Below are 23,020 nucleotides of genomic sequence, written 5' to 3'. Positions count from 1 at the left end.
TTGAACCCCAGTCCCTGCATCTGCCTAAGCAGGTGCTTTAATCTGCTGAGCTATCTGGGCTGCCCTCATAATACATATTTTTAAGGCTCCTAACAACCATGAGATTTTAAAATTCCAAGACTGATGAAACAAAATTTCTAGGGCAAGCTATGATACAAATCTATAATCATAGCTGCTTGGTAGGTTGAAGGAGGATTGTAAGTTCAAGACCAGCCTGGGAAACTTAGTAAGACTGTCTCAAAAAAAGAATAAAGGTCTGGAGATGCAGAGAGTATTGGGGTTCAATTCCTAGTACTTCCAAAAGAAAAAAGAAAAAAGAAAAGTAAAACTATCTTTATATTTACAACTATGTATCCATGAAATAATTTAATTATTTTTTAATTATTTAAGACCTTTATTAACAGGTGTTTGCAGTTTGTTGACTTTTTTGAAAAAATCAAGTTGTAAACTTTTATTACATATTAAAAATGAAGTTCTTAAAAATCTCAACTTGACCAGATATGAAACAATTTAAAAACCTTTAAAGGTGTATTAAGAAAAACCAGGCTTTTTTAAAAAACACGTTTGTCATCACCAAAAAGAGGTCTTTAGGTAAAAATAATAAAAACCCCATGCTGCATAGGTAATGCAGATAGTTCTAGTTATCTGGTCAACGGGCAAAAAGCAAGCACTTAAGGTCTTCAGTTCCAATCTTTTGTTCATTTCTTATTGCTGGAATTTCCTATTCTTTTCTTTCTTGCTGGATGACTAAACCGGATGATGGTAGAGATGTCAAGCCAGCGTTTACTCAGCCCCGACCTGCTCAGCCTGGGGAGCGGATGAATTCTCAGCTGTGGATCGGCTGCTTTTGTTTCTTTGCCATCTTGAGGTTTAGGGTTTTCTGGGCATCTGCATCAGTAATTGAAGTTGCGATGGGACGTTGAGGTGGCTGCTGACCTTGGGTCTCATCTCTTTGATTATCCTTATCTTCCTCATTGTCATCCTCTCTCGGCTGTCTTTGGCGAGGAGGGCCCCTGCAGTATTGTTGTCTATAACCTCGATCCATATTCTATCTCACTCGTCTACCTTGTTCTCCTGCATCCTGGTTGTCAGCACCCTCCATCACTTCTCCTTGCACAGGAGGGTTGGGGTACTGTGGTCGATGCCCACGGGGTCTCCGCATGCAGTGAGGTGGGCATCTTAGCCCGCGGTAGGGCCGGCGTGGTTGGGCCAGGCCTTCAGCGCTCTCCAATCCCTCATTCTTTTCCCCACTCTCACTATTCTGGTAATTCTGCTGGTAATTGCGTGGAGGACCCCTACCACGTGGATAGCGTCTATAATGGTTATGGTCTGCTGCCTATTTACGCCTTGAACTGGAACTCCACCAGGGCCTGTAACATTTGCTGCCTCCGCACCCTTTTCTCCAACAACATCAAACTCCGCAGTCTCTCCATCTCCTACACTGCGAAGGTACTTCCTGGGGTTATTCTTCTTTACGGCAGTCTGGTGTACAAATACATCTTCCTTGGTGTCATTCCTGTTGATGAAGCCATATCCGTTTCTTCCATTAAACCATTTTACTGTTCCCAAAACCTTCCTTGTGATGACCTTCTTGTCCTCAAGGGCAGGCCAGGCGCCGCTGATGAGAGGCCGCCGGCCACCGGTCCCTGCGCTGTTGCCCGTGGTGCCGGGCTTGGCGCTGGCAGCGCTAAGGGCAGGAGGGGCGGCGGGCGGCTGCTGGGTCTCGGCCTCGCTGCTCATGGTTGCGGTGATGGTGACTGGGGCCGGCTGCGGCAGCTGCGGCTGCTCCCGGTGTGTGACTGGTAACTAGGCCGGCGGCGGGGGTGGGGCTGCTCAGGGCTGTCTGGGGTCCCCTCTCCCTTCCCGCTACCGATCGAACTCGAAATAATTTAATTATTGCTAAAATATTGAAAATTACTGAATTCACTACTAAGAAGTTTGGGCTAAATATCTTGGTTGAATGGGGCCGAAGAGATAGAGTGCTTGCCTGTCAAGTGCAGGATCCTTAGTTCAATCCCCGGTACCGCAAAGAATAAATAAATATCTTGGTTGAAAACAATTAGTTTGCATTTGCATTCATTACAGAGCAATCTCTATGTTATATAATGCCTATCAGAGAAGTTTTTAAAATATAGCAGACTATAGAGGTGAAGAATATCCAATGCCTCCAAAGGAATTTTATTCCACTAGGTTTCCTAGCTTTTACTTTATGTTAGATCATTAAACATATCTGTATGCTGTATCTTCTCTAGTATAATTTACACTATATGACAAATAATGTCATCTTTATTTTTACCCATATCAATAAACATTTTGAGCCGAAGGTGCTCAGAAAAAATATCTTTGGAAAATTTTCCCTTTCCCAAGATAACAATGATCCCAAGATAAACTCTTTTAAATTCTGAAATGAATTAAGCTCTCACATGATTGAAACTATATTCAGAGAGATTCTAACAGTATTAACATCTGTTTATGTTAATATTTAGACAATAGTATTCTCATATAAACATTGACATAACTTTATAGTCTTCTGAGGAAGAAAATTTAAAGCATGTTATTTAAGGTAAAGTTTGGAATTAAGCATTTAAGAAAAAGGTAAGTTTGGGAAAAGTATTACATATAATCATTAAATCTTACCTGAGGATTCCAACCTGGGTCTAATTTTTTAACTACTGCGATATATTCTTGCATTGCTTGGGTGGGGCTTGAATCACCAAGTGCTTTCCATGCTTCCCTACAGTATAGAATATTTAAAATGGCTGTCATTAACTATGTAAATAATGGAACATACTTTTTATTATTAAAAATTACATACACATTTTAAGGGGTTGAGGACATAAATAATAAGCTATGTAGAAAGGAAGAGCCCTGCTTGCATTTATGTTGACCTATAATTTTACAAACTTCATTCCACTTAACATGCCTTTTGGGAAATTTCTTTCGTAATTGTCCCCTCTAATAGCAGATACACTGCATATCCATGAATTTTGGAAGATCACAGTCACTGTAACCTAAGACTTTTTTTTTTAACCTAAGACTTTAATCAGTCCCCTAAACCTAGGTTTCACCCCTAATGACAACTTGTACCTATGGTCTACAGAACAATAAAAATAGCTCCCATGTTATAAATTAACTGTGTTGCTGGCATTGTGAAGTACAGAAACCAATCATCACACAAGAAACAATATTCCCTGGAGAAAAGTATGTCAAATTTATTACTACAGATTCTAGAAAAATACCTTCCCCTTCTGTTCTTATTTTATCTATGAACTACAGAGTGTGAGCAAAATTGTAAACACTTAAATAAGATGTACTACAGTAAAAGATAAATTGGCATTATTCCCCCTCAAAATACTTCCTGTTATTTGGAACAGACTTATTTAATCATTCTTGCTACTTTTTGAAGCAATTCTGGAAGTCCTCTTTTGCGTCTTTACAAGGGATGACAAAAATTATGGCAAATGCTGCTGCCAAGTGCCAGCCAACCAAAAGCCAAGCTTCTAAAAACAACATAGTACATCCTCAACTACCTTCTGGTTCTTCCCCAAGTTTAAAATGAGCATGCAGGGAATAAGTTTTGAATTTAGGACATCAAGGCAACCATGACAGGGCAAAAAAAGACTCATGATAATGGACTTTCAGAACTTCTTCAAGAAGTAGCAAAAATAAGGGGATATGGTTCAAAGTTAAGAGGAAGGATTTTGAGAGGAATTAATATCAATGTGTCTTTTATACAACAAATACTTTTCAAAATTTAAACGTGTTTTTCCATCAGATTCAAAATAACCCATCTTGAGGCCTCAGTAGGGACTTCAAAAATGAGGGGTAGCAAGGGCAAAACAAAAATTACAAATGAGTAAGATGGTAGGTCTCAGGCATAGTGGTGCACATCTGGACTCCCAGCACTTGGGAGGCTGAGGCAGGAGGAACATGAGCATTTGAAGTCAGCCTGGGCTACATCATGAGTTCAAGGCCAGCCTGACCCTGAGCTACATAGCAAAAACCTGTCTCAAAAAAAAAAAAAAAGGTAGGAATTTCCAATCATACACAGAGTATAATCTAATCAAAAAAATATGGTGAATGTTTAAATTTTAAAAAACATTATATTAGGATAAAAGACAACTAACTTCCTTCAAAACTGTGACCTGAAATAAACTTTTCTTTCTTTAACTTTGGGCATTGGCTAGTCTGCTTCAGCAATGAAAAAAGTAACTGAAACACTGCTTCTACCTGCAGCCAGGTGATCATGCAAGGACTAAAAGTTCCAAAATGTGAACCAAAATAAGCTTCTTAAATTCTGGGTATCAGGTATTTTGTTCCAGTGATGAAGTGATTTAAGACAGACCTGATAAATACAAGGGTACCTCTCAATATAAAATTTTAAGAACTTATGTGACTATAACCCTCTTCATGTATCCAGAGAAGTAGAGTGAGTCAGTATCTTATATGGGGACTTTTTCTCCCTTCTTCCCAAGAAATTATTATAAGCTTTGACTTGTGGTATGGATGAAGCAAAGGACAAAGACTATTTGGAAAGGAGATAAAATGGACACGGGGGAAAGAGTAGAAAATGGGGGTTTATCCTGTTTTTCCCTTTCATTTTCTTGGCTAGCTTTCAAAGATGACTCAAGATGGGGAAAATGGTGACCCACTAGGGCCTATATGATATGAAAGAAAAAATCTTAAGCAATAGTTCTAACAGGTACCCTCATACATATTCCTATGTAAAGAATGTAGTCTACTGTGACCTACTTAGATACCACCATCACTGTGTAAGAACCTTTTAGGAGATTAGCTAAAAGCAAATTCTTTTAATCCTTCCCCTAAATGCCTAACCTTAGCAAAGTCTACAACAGAAGGATTAACATAGAAATAATTCTTTAATCTGCTTTCTACTTTCTAATTCCTAAACACCTAAATCATTTCCAACAACATTCTTAAAGATCCCAAGAATGATCTAGGTGTGTGGCACACACCCAGCACTCAGGGAGGCTAAGGCAGGAAGATGGCAAGTATTAGTCCGCCTGGACAGCTTAGCAAGACTCTCAAAATTGAAAAAGAATTTTAAAGCGGCTGAAGATGTGGCTCAGTGCAAAGATTCAGGACACCACTACTACAAAAACAAGCAAACAAATGGATTCAAAGAGTTTCTTACCATTTTTGCTTTCCTTCAAAATCAAAGAAGCTTGGTTTAGGAGTATTGCAATTTCCAACTCTGACCTAAACAAGGAGGGGGGAAAAACATAAAGAACTTACTTTTAAAAGAAGTGTCTAAGAATATTTTTTTCAACTTTAATATGTTTTGTTTTGCAACTCTAAGTTAAAAAAATATTCCCATATGTATAAAATTACAAAATATAACATCCTTTGCTAACCAAATGAAAACCACAAACAAACCAAACTTTAAATAGATGTGGCTTGGACTTACTGCATAAAATAATTGTTATCTAATATTTTATAATACAGAAAAATATGAATGAGAAATACTTTCATTCCTCAATAGACTTAATTATAAGATTCAATTATAGATTACAGCCTTTACTATTATAAAAGAGAAAAAATTAATTAATTAAACATGTAATTAATAAACTTATGGTTGTTTTTCGGAACTCATGTTTCTTCATGCTGATTCTCTTAATACTAATAGCATTTTATATCTCCCAGAATTTAGAATAAAGTGTATTATTTTGAAACTCATCAACATAAATTTAGATGCTAAAAGATTTCAGGGGGCTGGCGAGATGGCTCAGTGGTCTAAAGCACCTACTTAGAACAAGCTTAGCAAAGCACAGGGATTACGGTTCAATCCCCCAGCACCACATGCCAGCCAGCTCTGCCCCCTGGTGGGCTGAGCTGGCCACACAATAAATAAATAAATAAATAAATAAATGTTTTTTTTTAAAAAAAAAAAGATTTCAGGGATCTCAGCAAAAATATAAACTTTATTCCACAATAAACTCTTGTTTGTAGTCAATGATTTTATGTCTTTATTTTTCTTTTCTCTTTTTTGAGACAAGGTCTAACTACAAGGTTAGCCTGAAATCTAAAAATGAATGATTTTTTCATACTTTTATACTAGACTGTTGTTCTGTTTGTACTTTGAATAGGTCCTTTACCTATGCATAATTTGTAACTTCCTCAATGAAGTATTTAGAAAATACAGTTCAGTGAGACATGCAGAGTTTCCAAATGTTGACATAACTTCACATCAGTGATTGTCATCATTTATCTTTTTTTTTTTTTTTTTAAGTGCAGAAACCGTCAAGCTCACAGTGGCAGATTTTCCTAACTTCCAATTTTCACTTGAAAGCTCAAATATTTTCATTGGCAACAAACATTTATAATTGTTCTCCTTGAAGTAACAGGCTCCACTTTTTCATTTCCAAGAAACTACATGCCAAACAGTACTCAAATCTTAATACATGTAATTTATCTGTGAGTTGTTTTAAGTAAAAATGATGTTCCACTGAAAAAAATGGGGAGGTCAGTTTGGAACTCAGAAATGACACAGTGATTTCCCACATAACCACGATTTCAGTATGCAGCTGAAGCACCTCCTACCCTTGCACTCAAAGGTTAATATCTAATAAAAATAATTTGTATTGCTTCAAGACATTCTGCTGATTTTGAAGCTGATTTTTGGGATGGAGCAAGAAGGTAGGAGATGGGTCTCACTATGCAGCTCTGGCTGGCCAGGAGCTCACTATGAAGCCCAGACTTAGCTCTAACTCAGAGTAATGCTCCTGCCATGAAGAATAACTTCTAACAGCAGTTTTTACACTTTGGGATCTTACACTCCTTTTATCTTCAGAAATCAATGACCCTAAGGAACTTTAGTTCCTGTGAATTCTATCTATTGATATTTACTATAAGTTAAAACAGCTATTTTAAAACACATTCATTTGGAAATTATAGTAAAGCTGTTCCATGTTAACATAAATTTTAAAGTTTATGAAAATTTTAAATCCTGAGTGCTGGGATTATAGCCATGCACCACCACACCTCACACCTGGCCCAAGCTGGCATTTAAAATTTTTACTCTAGATACATAGTTGTGAAAAGAAAAGAAAAGAAAAGGAAAAAAAAAAAATATATATATATATACATATATATATATATATATGTATATATATATAACATATGCCTTGATTTAGGGTAAGGTATTATCAGTTTTATCTATTGGGCCAGCATAAGAAAAAAACCCACAAAGAATGTCAGTATTATTGAAAATAGTTTTGATCTTATGGATTCCCTGAGAGTCTTAGGGATTTATAGTGGTCTATGGGCCACAATTTGTAAGTTTGTTGCCTTTGAGATGGCTGAGCTATGACATGGAAAAATAGAGGCCCTTGGGTGGTCTCATGAAGCAGAGCCACCCTAGCCTGTTCTGTAGATCACTGACTTTCAGATCATCATGTGAGACAAAAGCTTTATCATGTGAGACAAAGTTTCAGCAACTGACCTTGTATTCTAAACAACACAGAAACTTTTATAATTCCCAAGTTCAAATAGTTCTGGATCTAGAAGACTGGGGAAAGTAAATTTCAAGAAAGAAAAGGAAAAAAGGAAAATCTAAGGAATTTAGAGAAAGATTTGCAACAGGTCCTACTACAAAAATCATTACACTAGTTAAATATTTGAAAGTTTCTTTCTAATATTATTTAGACAAAGTAAATGACTAAAATGAAAACATATACTTTTTCAAGAAAGCTAATTCCACAGGGATAAATTTTCATTCAACACTATCATTTATACCATTTGTACCCATAGCTCTGATCTCTCAAATCAAATTAACGAGAATCAGTCTTCAAAAGAAGGTTTACTTCTATTCAGCATAGTCAGCTTAAGAATATAGGGGGACTCCCCTACTGTATTTAGTGACTTACAAGTCTGACTCAGTGACCTTTTACTTTACTAGCCTCAAAATCTTTACAAAATAAGGATGAAATAAGACATCATTTACTCTTGCCAAAAGGCCATGTGGAAATATGTGAGGTAATGCTTATAAAAATATTTCGAGTTTGAATATTCAATTCAAACATAAGTCAAAGACATTTAGGGTTTAAGAAGGAACACTAGGGCTGGTGAGATGGCTCAGTGGTCTAAAGCACCTACTTAGAACAAGCTTAGCAAAGCACAGGCACTGCGGTTCAATCCCCCAGCACCACATGCCAGCCAGCCCCGCCCCCTGGTGGGCTGAGCTGGCCACACACACACATGAATAAATAAATTAATTAAAAAAATTTTTATTAAAAAAAAGAAGAAACACTAAAAGTTGTAACACTTTATTGATATTTTTAAAAATCGCTATTTTTAAAAAAAAACTAGGAAAAACGTGCAATTACATCAAGATAATTACATTAAAAAAATGTTTTTAGTAAGATTAAATAGGCTATTATCCAGAACTTCTTTTCCTCAGTGTTCCAAGGAGTTGTAGTTTTCCTGAGCTTTTTTTTTTTTTTTTTTTTTTTGGTACCAGGGCTTGAACTCAGGACCTTATGCTTGCCAGGCAGGCACTTATGCAGCTGAGCTATCTCCCTGGCCCTTGAGCTGTTAACTTCTGTTGGTAATTTTTCATGTGTTTATAGGTAGATCCCTGGAGTACTTTGTAAGTCTTTTAAGGTCAAGTGTCATGATGCTTTTCGTTTTTTGTATTCTCTGTAGACATGACATTCCAAATGTTTGCAGATAAATACTTGTTAGTCATGATAAAGCAATTATTTTTCATTCTGATACCTAAGCAGTGACTCCTTGAATGACAAATTAAACGTGGCTTCTATGAGTAGCCTATACATTTTCTTACTTCCAGGTAAGGCTAAAAGCCTTAGACAAGAGTCAGGAGTTATAATGTAGTTCTGACTGATTTATCCAGGACTCTAGACAAATTGTCTGTTCTTGGGTTTACTTTTCCTTTTTCTCAAAATAAGACTGTTTCGTCTGGTGTTGACTACTTCTAAAATATTTATGATTAGATAGAAGAACATATTCAATTCAAACAGAAGTCAAAGATATTTAGGGTTTAAAAAGAAACACTAAAAGTTGTAACACTTTATTGCATCACTTTATTACAGCGGTATTCTTTTAGTTATCGAAATATTTTTATAAGCATTACCACACCTATTTCCACATGGCCTTTCGGCAACAGTAAATGATGTCTTATTTCATTATCCTTATTTTGTAAAGATTTTGAGGCTAGTCACTAAGGTCACTAAGTCAGACTTTTAAGTCACTAAATACAGTAGGGGAGTCCCCCTGTATTCTTAAGCTGACTATGCTGAATAGAAGTAAAAGATCACTAAATCAGAGGAGACCGAGAAACACTCATTCGGAGTCCAGCTATATAAAATATATTTCCTAAGAAAGGAGACCAGTCTTTCCCATTTCTAGCACGGTGATCAATAAATAAACTTCATTACGCCTGGCCTTCAACCGCGCACGTTCGCTCTCGTTTTGGAGGAGCGCCGCGGAGGGCCCGCGCCTCTACGGCATCCACTCGGCCCCTGTCTCGCCCACTCCTTCACGACTTTACCTGCTTGTACCTGGCGTACAGGTACAGCAGCTGCTCCCTGCTGGCCACCTGAATCAGGCCTTGGAGGTGTGCGGCCGCCTTCTCAAACAGCTCCGTCAGGCTCCCGGACGCCTCGGTCTTGGGGGTCTGGGGCGATTCCGCGTCGCCAGAGTCATCCCCGGAGGTCAGCTCTCCACCACTGTGATCCGTGACGGCCTCCGCGGTGAGGAACGGTGTGGCCATGACTCCCGGCTCGGTCTCCCCTCTTCTGATCTGCTGCGATGCGGACTCGGGGCCTGGCTGACCCGACTGGGACCCCAACTCGCTCACTCAGCGCCCCACACCTAACTTCGCGGCCGCCGCGCCGATCCGAGTCCCCGGCGTACGGGGCCACCTCCGCGGCTTCCCCAGCTGCCTGCTTCCCCTGGGGCTCCTCCACGGAACAGACGTCTCGGGGGCCGCCGCAGCAAGGCCTGGGGTCCGCGCTGCGCGAAGCGCGGAGGAGAGCGCAGCGCCCGCCGGCCGAGGGGCCCGCGGCTTCGGGGCTGGGCGGAGCGAGCGGGAGGCGGGGGTTGGGGCTGGCCGCGCGCCAGACAGGACGTCCCTCCCCACTCCCCACCCCACCCCCGGGGACTTGGGGGACCTCGCCGGGAGGAGGCCACCTGGAGAATACGCCCCCAGTCGTTGGAGGTGTCGCGAGTTGAGATTTGTCAAACTCGAGAACCTGCGGTCGAGGTAGGCCAAGGGGTTGGGGGTGGGGGCTGAGGGAGTGGGGGTGGGGTCGTCTCGGGGTGCAGCGATAGGAACCGAGCCGTGGGAAACGTGTGGCTGAGGACTAAGGTTCCGGCTGCTCCAGTTTCACCCAGATGGTGTGTTGGGCGCTTCCCACCAGGCATGCGCGTGCGAGTGTAGCTTGAAGGTTTGGGTGATTTTGTTTTGTTTTGTTTAGTACCGGAAATTGAACTCAGGACCTTGCGCTTGCCAGGCAGGAGGCTGTGCCGCTGAACTAGGGAGGTGAGGGCTTTGCTCTCCTCCAGTGTTTGTGAAGGGTCCGTTACTCGTCTTTCTGTCCTGCTTTCCAATGCTGCACCTGTCATCTCCCAAGGCTCTGAGAATAGGCTTTATGGAGATGTCCCTCAACTTCCTTAGCACAATTTACTGAACTTAGCCTTTGCCACTGTGCTTTGCAGGCACAAAGCAAAAAGTATGTCATAGTTCTAGTGTTGTAGGAATTTCAGAAATTTCAGATTTCTTGTTGGTGGAGCAAGAAACCCAGTGGGCACTCCAAGAGGTAGGGGAAGCCAAGCTATGTATCATGCCTGCCAACCTGGAGGAGCTGTGCACTCTAAATTCTGGGCAACAACTAGTAGGGTCAGGGAGGTATTATGCTATACTATAGTTTAGCTTAGGCTGGGTGGGTGGAACAAAGTGGGATTTTGCAAAAGCTGAAGTCTGAAGGTGTTATATCCTGAATTTAGAAATGTGACAGAAACACAAGTTACATGAAACTTCTTGTGGTTGCAGGGTAAGCACAGAACATTGTCAGTTGGGAGAGGGTTTGGATCCTTGTATCTGGAGGCAGGAAGTGGGGACTGGTAAAAACATGGCTGAGCACCTTAAGGTCCTGACTTTTCTTTTTAGTAGTACAATTAAAAAAAAAGGAGCTGAGTCACTCCCTCCCCTTGGTTCCACCATAAATTCCACACCACTGTAGTAATTATCCGTGCTTCCATAATCCTAGAAAGAGGCAGCACAGTTAGAAACAGTGAAATTGTGTGAGCTATTCCTTTCAACCACAGTACACCACCACCCTAATGATTATCAAGGTTTAAATTTAGGAGGTCACAATGCCAGAAGCAGCAGATTATCAACATCAGTGAGAACGACAGTGGGGGGGGGACCTTAGATCAGATGTGTCTGACCCCATAAATAATGGAAACCTGAGTTATCCAGTCCTTTCATCCTTCTTCTTGTTCCTGCTACTGTCCCATGATTTTCAATAAAGGTAGCTACTTACTACATACTCTCATGGGTACACTTAGCAATCCTTTCCTTGTCCCACAGAAATACCTGAACTATTTTTGGCCCACTCAACTGTAGCAGTTATGCCCTAAAGGAACTTACTATATCCTGTTTGTGTGTGTGTGTGTGTGTGTGTGTGTGTGTGTGTACTTTAGGCAGCTAAATTAGATTAAAAACATGCAAGAAAGATTGGGCCCTCCAAAAGAGGTGCAGAAAATAAAGACATCAGAATTGTGGCTGGAGGCAAATCTGAAGAGAACAAGAGCTTAGGATGGAAAAGCAATAGCAAAGCCTGTTTGCCTTCTTGAGATAGACAACAATTTAAGACTGTACAATAATTAGTACCACTTGGTGTACTGAGTCCAGATAGGCATCAGACTCATAGGGGAGAGCCCAGAACATCTTTGTGTACCTTTGGTGCCCTTCCTTTCTGCCTTTGTTTTTTCCATGCCATGTTCTTGTTATATGTCTGTCTTCTTTGCCTATTGGATCACTATTAGCTAAGTGGCTCTACTTGTAATCCCATAGGTTGATCACAGTCCTATACTTGTTGTACCCTCATTTTGATTTTGCTGTATGAATTACCCCTGGCAAAGGCCCTCAGTGGTCATCTATTTGGGACCCCTCCTGGAAATCCTGGAGCTATTCTTCTTCCCTTATTTCTAATAAAACTCTCCAGACTTCCTCCCGTGGCTCACAAGTTAATTCTTGGGAGAATGTCCAACTTGACACATTTAACATCCAATAGGTCTGGAGTTATATTTTCCTACATCATTATTGGAGGTTCCACCTAGATAATTGGAAGGTTTGCCTTTGTTTCATGGTATCCCTAAAATGTAATTCTGAATTGTGACTCATTTATGTAATTGAAAATTTTCATCCCTTGTTTATTGGTTGCTTGTGACTTATTAAAATATGATAGATTTGAGAGCATAGAAAAATCATGATGCCTTTTATATAAAGGGTTTCTTTGATAGAACATCTTTTATTTTGCAAACCGCATCTTGTATTTCTCCCTTCACTTCCTTGGAGGTTATGAGTAGATTTAATCTCTTATCAAGACAGTATTTTAGAATTTTATTGGGGGGTAATACTTCATGCTTTGGGGTGTGTCTAAAATTTCAGCTGGAGGCTACTGAGGCAGGAAACAGGGCATGGTACAGCTGACTGGGGAAGTAGGCATGGCTTGTGAATGACAAATGCACTTCTCTCAAGAACTGTAAATGGGACAGCCTAGACCTGCAATCAGCCGGCGAAACGGGAGGCATAAAGAGTCACCACTGGCTCTGCTCTACCATGTTGTTTCACAGTAGTACCCTCTCATTCTGAAGAGTGTCCCCTTTTGCTCACTTTCTCTTGGCCCAAACTCACTCTGCAAAGCATGTTTTTTCCCCTACCTTTAATAAACATAAAAGTTGGCTACTGTTTATGCCTGTTTTGATAACTCTTTGTTCAGGACAGAAAAAACCTAGAAGCTATTCCTTAGAGGAGACTCCAGCACCCACAAGTGTGTAGCAATGTGGAACAGTTTATCTCTGTAGGAATGTTGTTATCAGTATCAAGAAATGGTAATGTTTTTGTGTTTCTTTTTGCAGCCTTGCTATCTTTTCCCTTTCCAATGAAAGTCTTGTGAACCCTTGAAAACGATGATTGTTCACATTTAAGGACATCGAAGATAAGCATTCCTTTTAGACCACATACTTCCATATCTGAGTTAAAAAGGAAATGAAAATCATGCTCTTCCAAAAAGACATGGTGTAAGGGTAAGGATGGCCCAATGTCTGGACAGGGGTCCCACATGCCACAGAAAGACCCTCATCCTGAGACACAGTGAAAACTGACTTGTGGATGACATAAGAAATAGCTGTCTCCCAAAGCACATATATTCATGAGCCTGAGACACAGAGAAAACTGAACTGTGGTTGACACAAGAGACAGCTATTTCCCAAACCACATATATTCATGAGCCCAAAACAATACAGCTTCACATCTTCAGTCTGTCCTTTGCACTTCTTTCTCTAGCTCTCTAAAAAGTTTTTTAAAAATAGTCTGTTCAGATCTCTTGCTTATTGGCTTAAGTCTCTGCTTGGCAATGCTATAGTATCCACCACAGTGTCATACCTCACCAAGGACTGAAGATGAACCTAGCACTTTGCCACCCTAACCCAACAGGTTCCTAATTCCAACCCACCATCCTGCTATGCATTCCGTAGATGCATGCAAAGAGGAGGTGAGATACCCCAGGCCTCAGTTAGTTCTTCAGACTTACCATCCAAGTCTCCATATATGGATTGTTTTTCAGGGTGGGATGGGAGCATAATATGGAAAGCCAATTATTAACCAGAAGACCACAGCTATGCCTGAAAGCCGAATGAGACTCTCATTCCCAGGAATCAAGCCCACATGTCTTAGAAATGTCCCAAAAAGAGCCTCTCAAGTGTCATATCATTTTCTTTTTTTTCCCATAATTTTATTGATAAACAAATAGCAGTGAGTCAGTTTCAAATAAAATTGGTAGGACAGTTTCAATATTTAACACATTGCATACATTCTTTCTAGTAGTTAATTGCTGTACAAGATGCGGACATGATATCCTATTTACAAATACCATTAGAACAAATCACTCTATTCACTAAGAGTATGTAACTATATATCTATCCTAACCACTTTGAATACACAGATATAAAATGGGCATTCATCTGTATGCCCTTTTTTTTTGTTAAGTTCCATTATTTCAATATTATAGGTGTGTAAACTCAGCATAATATTCTAAAAGAGTCCAGTAGCCCATAATAGTATTGGGTCTTCTGCTTGACTGGCAATGTCAGAAATTGTTGACGTGAGTCCCCTACAGCTCAACCTAACAGCATGGCTTTACTTCTTATATTTCGTTTTTATACTTTTCTGCTGGGTGGTTAATACCAAGGTAAAGCAGGGCCTATGCAACAAGAGTTGTAGTTTTGGGTCTGATAAGGTCAGTAAAATTCCCTCAGGATTTATCCTGAGATCTGTACCTCAGATTGTAGGACCTTTTGTCAGTGTCAGCCATGTGGATGAGTCATGGCCATTGCTTGACCAATGTGCTCTCTGTGAAAGCCTGAAAGAATGTTTTCTCTCCATGTGACTTTCCTTAGGCACACTACATCATTGATCTCAAGTGTCACACCATTTTCAACCGACACAAGCATGGGGCCTTTGACTAGCCAGCATGTGTACATGTAACCCCAGCAATGATGCCTTAGGATAGGCAAAGGCCAGATTGATCCTAGCCAATGAGCCAAGTTTTCCCACTGTCAGGTTTTCCCATGACAGTGACTGACATCCCCAGGATACATGTCTTGCCATTCTCATAAAATCTGAATTGGTTGCTTGCAAACAACCCTCTCAATTGAAGTGAGATGGGGAGCTCACCAGGCAAGCACTGTATGCTCCTCCATTCTTCCACAACAAATGATTGCTGGGTGTGACCTCACCTTTCTCCAAAGCACAAGCATCACACTCAGCTCCTGAAGGCAATCCATGTACCTCCCCATCTGATACCTCACCCTGGTGCCCAGATTCCTAATGGCTTGACATGTTTCATCATCCTATGAAGGAAGGCGATGGGCTCTGGTAATAAGGACCAAGTGGATTGTTCAAAAGAACAGTTGCAGGCTGGGGAGATAGCTCAGTGGAATAAGTATTTGCCTGCCAAAAGAACAATTGCGTTGGTTGAGGAGGCTGGTCATAGAAGGAAGGGTCAGAACTAATACCACAAGCAATTTGAATAGTTTTGTTAAAGTATGGTCTTTTGACTTTGCCATAAAGGGATTAAAATATTTGGCTTCCTTTAAAAAGATCACCTAACACCTCACAGAAACGTCCAGGGACAAAGACTCAAGAGAAACTGAGGAGAACGAGGTTCACTCATCACACAACACTGATTTATTTATAGTCCAAAGACTTCCCATTGCAAAGGAGAAGCCTATATATCAAAAGGGTGGTAGGCAAATGGTGAGAACATAGGTACACAAAAACCAGAAGAGGCTGTCCACTGGATATATAATTCCAACCTTCATCCATAAAAAAGCAAATCTTTCTTTTTACATCAACAAAGGTATGCTGTGACAACGTGCGGGACAGGGCACTTGCACAGCCTAGGGATGTGTTGAATGAGAAGGAGTCCAGCAAAAGCACCGCAGAGACCCCTGGGAGATCTGGGGCCCTGGAAGGGTGGAATGGGAAGAAAAGAGAGGCCCATGGGGACCCGAAGGGGAGTGGAGACAAAGAGGGCCTGAGAGAAGGAGCCTGGTGTGTGGGATACCTTGATGGATGGAGCATACCAAGGAGAAACAGAGGGACCCGAGGTCTGGTGGAAAGGACCCAGGAGACCAAGGACATGAGGAGGCTGGGGGTGGAGAGGACCCAAGCAAGGTGGGGGTAACTGAGCCAGGACCCTGGGACACTCAGGTGGATTGAGGGACCAGAAGAGAAACAGATGGACTCTTGGTGTGGCAGAGAGGCCGGTGGAGGCACAGAGAGACCCAAGAAGGGACCAGAGGATCCTAGGAGAGATGGAGACACCCTGGACAAGCCACAGCTTGGGGGTTGAGTCCTGAGGACAGGCAGAGGGACCCTTGGAGAGAGGAACGGGACTGGAGCTGGGGGAGGAGAACAGAGAAGGAACCAGGGACCCAGGAGAGCCCAGAAGGAAGGGAGGGGTCCTAAAGGCACCTGAGGTCAGAGGGTGGGGAGCCCTGGCTGGTGGAGTGTCCTGGGGCAGGGAGTACAACAGGACTTGGGAAGAAATCTGAGGGTGCCCACTGCAGTGACCCATTGGGCCCAGGGGGCAGCCCTGGCAGGCTGGAAAAGCATGATTCTGGATGAAGGAATCCGAGTCTTGATGGAGATGTGTGTTGGAGGTGAGCTGAGAGGAGGCTGCACCTAGGGTTATGGGAGATAGCTGGGGTGGGCAGTTCAGGGGCAGGACCTTGTGGGGGAGGGTGCAGGCAGGGTGGAGGGGCACAGAGTGGTGGGCACAGTGGTCCTGGGGGAGGTGGGCTGTGGGGGCTCCGGAGGAGAGAAGTGACTCCCAGGCAGAGGAAGACAGTGGAAGCCCAAGTCAGGCTGAAGGAGCTAGACTGTGTTGCAGAGGCCAGCCAAGCAATAGTGATATCCAGGGCTCACGGGAACTGAGAAAATATGTCTGCTGGCTAGACAGCCAGGGTGAAGAAACACACCGAATAATTCCACCCAGAAGGGTAGGTGCCAGAACAGTAGGTGAAGGGAGCTAGTTTCTTTGCCTCTCCCTTACAAAATAATGCACTTTACAGCTGCAGCATCTTGAATAGGAATTCTCCTCCCCAAGGCTGCCGTATTCCAGGACTGTTGAGTGACCAGGTTTCCATCTTTACAGGATTTGGGAAATCCCGCTCTCTGTGACCCTTCACTGTTGGGCTTCAGAGTAAAGCCTTCACTATTCCCTCTGAATTATGGACCACACTCTTGAAAATTGGTCTAGACTTAAGCTTCAAACTCCCAATAAATAAATAAAAGGTTTAGTTCAAATTTGTCTGCTTTTCTGCCTCTAGGACAAAACTGGGAACTAGGAAATATCTTCACTCCTTTCACTTCCTTCTCTCAAAAATGCTGCTCTGACATGGCAGATGGACTGGATTACAGTAGGGACATTACAGTACTGATTTCATGAATAAAACAAAACAAAATTCCTAGAGACCCTCACAAGTTTTATAACCATTTTCCACAAAAAGAGGTATAGAGAGATAGCCATAGTCCCGTCTCTTCTCTCTTGCTGATTTCTTTCCAATATATGTTGCCATTCCAGCAACTGTTCTATACCCAGAGCTATGTTAACTGAGGACATAAAAGAAAAAGCCTGTAGCGAAGGGGTCACAGGATCACAAAGAAAGAGCCGAGGCACATGATAATGACGGATAATCCAGTTCTGCTCACTTCCTCAAGCACCTCCAGTTTTCTGTCACTGGCATTCGTCAGGATCAAACCTAGGAGAGGCCTTAAAGATACAAAACAAGCAGGAAAAATCAGAGGCACTGCTTTTGGTTTCTTTTCTTTCTTTTTAATCAACATTTTATATGCTTTATTGAAAGTTGAAAAGTACAACAGTTATATACAGGGACACCTTACAACTGTGTAGCAAACACGCACAGAAACATAGCCACATGACTACCAAACAGATAATATGCAGAATCCTACTGGTAAATCAATTCATTAGAAGTGATCACTTTTCAAAGTATTCAACCAGCTCAATCAAAAAACTTCAAAGAACAGGGATTTACTTTAGATACTCAGCAGCTACATTTCAGATTACGCCAAATGACTGACTGTGCCAAATTCTTAAAATTTCTTTAGGTGTGGTTTAGATAGCATTTTTCATGTAATCTCTATATAAAAGAAAACCCACACCTCTTCAAACATCCAATGAAACATGTAAATTTCAATCTGTACAACCTAAATAGTAGTTACAGTCCTCTATTGTACAAAAGTTACACTACATACACAAATATACAATAAACAAGACAACCTCGATAGTAAGATAGCCTAGATTCCAGCTACCTGTCACCATTTTCCCACTAATGTTTTGTGTCATCTGCTGTTTCACAAAAAAAGGCAGAGTACTTTTTAAAAATGTATTTGAGTGACAGTCATCAATCCGTATAATAAACTGCATTCCCCTCATTTGTCTTGTCTCTTGCCTCCCTTAGAAGTTCTTCACCTTGGGAGGAGAGGAGAGAGCAGAGCCCAGGGAGGAGCTCCCCTGCTTCCTGACACCATGCGGTAAAGTATGTGCAAGCAAGAGAGTGCACTCTTGGAAGTGGGGTGGACAGCAAGGAAAGGATGCAAAGGCCCTCAGCTCTCGGCAGTGAAGCCATTCCTCTGGTATCTGCCAACCTGCACAGGGCACATCCAAGCTAATTCTCTGATTAGCCTTTAATTCACCCAGCTAAGTTTCTTCAACCCAAAAGATTAAGAGTGCTTAATACTGGAGAAAAGAGATAATAGTATATGTAAGTCTCACGTCTCTTTTGCAGCCAGCAATGAAATGGGTGACTGTGGGCGTGGATTCTCCCTAGTATATCTTCTCCGTCTGTTCAGATCAGATAGCAGCAGCCAGTTCCATTGGGATACATCTGCCTGTGCAGTTGGTCCTGAGCCCTGGGACGCAGGCTGGGCATGGGGCTGTGTGCTCCCCTGTGGCTGTGTGGTGGCAGGCGGGGAGCCAGTCTGCAGCTGGGCCTGAAACTGGGCGAGCTGCTCTGGACTGGCCAGTGTCTTCAGCAGATTGTTTTCCTTTTCCAACTGGGAATTTTTCTCTATTAGTTCTTTGATTTGCTCTTTAAGGACTTCCACCTCCTCTCTAACTGCATACATCAAATGGCCCTTCAACAGATTCGTAGCTTGCTTGGTTTTGTTGTTGATAGCTACCACGCTTGCACCAGAGGAGAGTAGATATATGGCTGGACTACAGAAAATGTTTCATTAAGAGACACAGAAAGGCGGCTACATGGGCTTCTTGCCCCCTTGGCCCAACTGACACTTCTAGGGCACCTTGGTTTCTTTTCAATATAGAAAAAAGCAAAACATAACCTTTCATAGGTAGGCATCCGAACCAGCACAGATTGAGGCCTTGGCAGACCTTCTTCTGCCTTTAAAAACAAATACTTTTCTCCAAAAAGTGTCACCTGGTTCCTTTCTATACCCAAATCTTGCCTGAGCTCCCCTAACAATGAAATAGTTGCTAAAAGAATACAAAAATTACAATATGCTATCTTTAGTAGTCTGCCCCTTTATTATTACAGCACTGATTTCATTAGTTAAAAAAATATCTTTTTTTTTTTTTTTTTTTTTTGGTGGTACTGGGTATTGAAATCAGGACCTTGTGCATGCCAGGCAAGCACTTATTCTGCTGAGCTATCTCCCCTGCCCCATTTGCACCTTTAGAGGGACCTTAAATGTGGCTATCAAAACAGTAGCTATGGCTGTCAGCTATGGCTACCAGAACAACAGAAGGCTCCAAAAATCCTGTATAGCTACTCCAAAATTTTTATGATAAATCATCAGCCTAGGGCTCTTCTTAAAAATAGTCCTTGCTTTCACAGTATAAAAAAGTTTTTTTCTTCTTCTTTGCCCTTCCTTTTTTATTTTATTTTATTTTTTAGGGAAGGGTCTACAGGGTGTTAAGGGTCCCACTACTAGATCAGACTCATAGTGATCCGCCTGTTTACAGCTTCCCAAGAGCTGGAATTACAAGTGCGTGCCGCCACACCTAGTCTCAATTGTCATCTCAGTGCACCCTGGGGGCAGGGCCAGCACTGCAGGCTTGGGGATTGAACCCCTGGCCCCTGCACCTGCTTGCAGGTGCTTTAATCTGCTGATCTATTTGGCTGGCCCTATCTTTGCCCTTCTGATTCTTCTCTTTTTTTTTTTTTTTTTTTAATTTTAATGTATTTGGTCGTCGCAAGGTCCCACTATGCAGCTTGGACTTGTGGCAATCCTCTGCTTTCAACCTCCCCAGTGCTGGGATTACAGGCATGCACCTCTACTCCCAGACTCCGGCTGGCTCAGCCACCCTGGAGGCAGGGCTGGCACTGCATGTGGTGCCTGCAATTGAACCGCGGTTGCTGCGCTTGCCTAAGCAGGCACTTTAGTCAGCTGAGCTATCTTGCGAGCCTACCTTTCTGATTCTTGTTGGTGTTAATTTATCACAAGAGATTTCTGTTAATCGAAGACCTGTAAAAAAATTCTGACTTGTCTATGTATAGTTATAAACCTAAAAACTATAAAAGGATTAGTCGATACCTCTAAGAGAGAGCTGGAGAGATAGCTCAGTGGAATAAGTGCTTGCCTGGCAAGTGCAAGGTCCTGAGTTTGATCCCTGGTACCACCAAAAAAGATACCTCTAAGAGTGCATGCTGATATAAAAATAATTGTTTTGTATGTTTTTGTTTGTTCATCTGCATGTTTAATCTTTGTTAATAACTGATTAAAATACCTACAGTGGCTTTGTTTAAAAACCTTTTTTTGACCTTACCAATCTCTTGTTTTCTAGCTATCTGTGATAAAATGTACATGCCAAGACAACATAATATAGCCAACCAGATGATAGATACCTTTTCACATTAATATTTATGCGATTATCTTTTAATTGTGTTATAACAAAGTTACCTAAACACTATGAAGTCCAGGCTAGTCACTCAAAAAAATTAAAGGTTAGGTATTAATAACCTATAAATACACCTATGAACAAATGCATTCTATTTAAATGGTACTCTATTAAAAGATGACAAATAGGTAAAAGTTCCTTTATGTCATTTAATATCTTGTAGTTAGATAAAGATAATTAGCTTAAAAGATATTTTATAATAAAATGGAAATTTAGATGTATTTCAGAGATAATAACAAAACCTAATGGCGCTCATGTAATCTTGGGAGCCATGGAAGCTAGAAAATTGGGCAAATGTGTAAGTGGGACTAGGCCGCAGTGCCTGAAGCAGACAGGCCAGCTCAGTCCTGAGACAAGCGTCTTGACTGATTAATGTCAGTTTTAGTCACCCTTGTGTCACATGTTACTAACTTTGCAAAGATATAAATAAATGTCTGTGTTGTTGCTTGGGGGTAGTCATCTTGCCTGCCAGGCAGATGACTCACCACCTAGCCCATCTTGTCTTCTTGTCTAACTTTTCCTCATTCCTGCCACTGTTTCTCCCTGGGTAGAACAGATCACACTGAGACTCATGGATCCTTACAATGTGATAATGTCATCGTGATTGTTATGGTAAAATGCTATGTTGCTCTTGAGCTCAAATCCTCTCTGTAAAATCTTATAATTGTTATCTGTTAACAATCTATCTGTTAACAATGTCACAAAAATTATGACATAAAACAACCATAATTGATTGAAAAAAAAGTTCTCTGGTCATGATGTCCAGATAAGACTATATTTAAACCAGCTGCTCATGCTGCAATACTGGTGTAACAGTATAACTGATCTCCTAGATGTTCAACATCTGAGGTTTAGAGGCCAAAGCTAAGAAGATAACTGGGCTAAGAAGGCAGACAATATTTTGGCCTTGACCTTCCAAGGTCAACAAAGACCCAAGGCATGAGAAGACCTGAGGTGGATTGCTCACTGGTGGTCAACTTATTTCATCCAGCTGAATTGAACTAGCATGGTGCTAGGTGTGGGAGGCCCACCTGAGGATTGTTGCCAGCAGCATAAGAGGCAGAACTAGAGAAGCTATTGAGAGGTTGTTAGGGTGCTGGTTCTCTTGAGCTGTTCTGCTGGAGGAACTGTCCATGCTGGATTTCCTGATGAACTTGGCTGTTTTTGTCAGAGGAGGAGCTTGGGACCTGATTGTTGCTGAGAATGGCTATAGTTCAGTTTTGGGGAGCTCTGGTCCTCACCTTGAGCATTGCTTCCTGGTTCTGGAGGGGAAGATGGTGCACTGCTCAGCCCCGGGAGAGGCTTATCATATTGGCTTTCCTGATGGGAACTCAGCTTTTCTCATCACTGGAGAAGCTTGGGACCTCACTGTTGCTAAGGATGGCTGTGGTATTTTGGGGGGAGCAGTAATTCTTTTTTTGAGCATTGCTTCCTAGCTCCAGTTCAGATTCCTCAGCCTGCTATCACAGATCCTTCATCCTGCTGGCACAGATTTTCTAGCTTCCACCACTAACCTTTGGGCCTTTGCAGCACAGATCTGTGAAACAGGCCTGTATAAGACATTGTTGTGGGTTCTAGGCCTTCAGGTGGACTTGTGGGGAGCACTGTTATGAGCTCTAGGTCTTCAGATGGACTCATGTTGGACATTATCATGGTTCTTAGCCGGATTCTTTGGTATTTAATGTGTGGACAGATTTCCTGCACTCTTTTTTGTAAATGATTTTTTGGTTGACTCTTGTAAATAATCTTATAAAATATGTATCCTGTATTATATTGTTCCCTTGTAAAGCCCCAAACAATGACAGGACCCTTCTACAAGATACTACAACTCTGGTGAGTCACCCAACCTCTCGAACAAATAAATTGTTCAATTCCAAAAAGACAAGAGTCAACTAACATGTAATGTGCTAAAAAGGAGGGTTACCAAGAATGTCTCTCATGTTTCTTTTTGTTTTTAGGTTTTTTAAAAATATTTATTTGGTACAGGATTTCACTACACAGCTCAGACTCATAGTGAACCTCCTGTCTCAGCCTCCTAAGCACTGGGATTACAGTCATGTACTACCATACCCAGTTTCATTGGCTGGCATGAGGCACCCAGTTTTCCAGGGCCCACATGGCATATGGTACCAGGGATCAAATCCAGGTCCTTGCACTTGCCAGGGAAGTGCTTAGACTGCTGAGTGATATCCGCAGATATTCCCATGCTTCTATAAGAAACTATATTGTCAAGCAAGACTGTGACCTATCCTGAAAGCTAACACTGACAGAAAAGCTAAGAATCTCCATACATGAGGGACTGGGGAGAT

The 23,020-nt window shown here is 41.6% G+C and overlaps 2 protein-coding genes and 1 pseudogene across 2 annotated transcripts in view; all 3 read right to left on the bottom strand.

Moving 5' to 3' along the window:
• The window catches only part of Acbd6 (acyl-CoA binding domain containing 6), a 203,583-nt gene extending 193,537 nt beyond the window's left edge, over positions 1-10,046 (bottom strand). The window contains exons 1-3 of the mRNA XM_023703621.1: positions 9,530-10,046; positions 5,156-5,220; positions 2,638-2,734 (exon numbers count right to left, since the gene is read on the bottom strand). Coding sequence (XP_023559389.1) covers positions 2,638-2,734; positions 5,156-5,220; positions 9,530-9,751 — 384 coding nt within the window. The 5' untranslated portion in view covers positions 9,752-10,046. The remainder of the gene's footprint in view (positions 1-2,637; positions 2,735-5,155; positions 5,221-9,529) is intronic.
• On the bottom strand, positions 678-1,791 carry LOC105743852 (annotated as a pseudogene).
• Positions 10,047-18,556: 8,510 nt separating the features above from the next.
• The window catches only part of LOC101561082 (TSC22 domain family protein 1-like), a 38,346-nt gene continuing 33,882 nt past the window's right edge, over positions 18,557-23,020 (bottom strand). Inside the window, exon 2 of the mRNA XM_023703602.1 lies at positions 18,557-19,010. Coding sequence (XP_023559370.1) covers positions 18,563-19,010 — 448 coding nt within the window. The 3' untranslated portion in view covers positions 18,557-18,562. The remainder of the gene's footprint in view (positions 19,011-23,020) is intronic.

Source organism: Octodon degus, unplaced genomic scaffold (assembly GCF_000260255.1).
Source record: "Octodon degus isolate 3935 unplaced genomic scaffold, OctDeg1.0 scaffold00176, whole genome shotgun sequence".
Taxonomy (NCBI): Eukaryota; Metazoa; Chordata; class Mammalia; order Rodentia; family Octodontidae; genus Octodon; species Octodon degus.
This window is presented reverse-complemented; position numbering and strand designations above follow the sequence as displayed.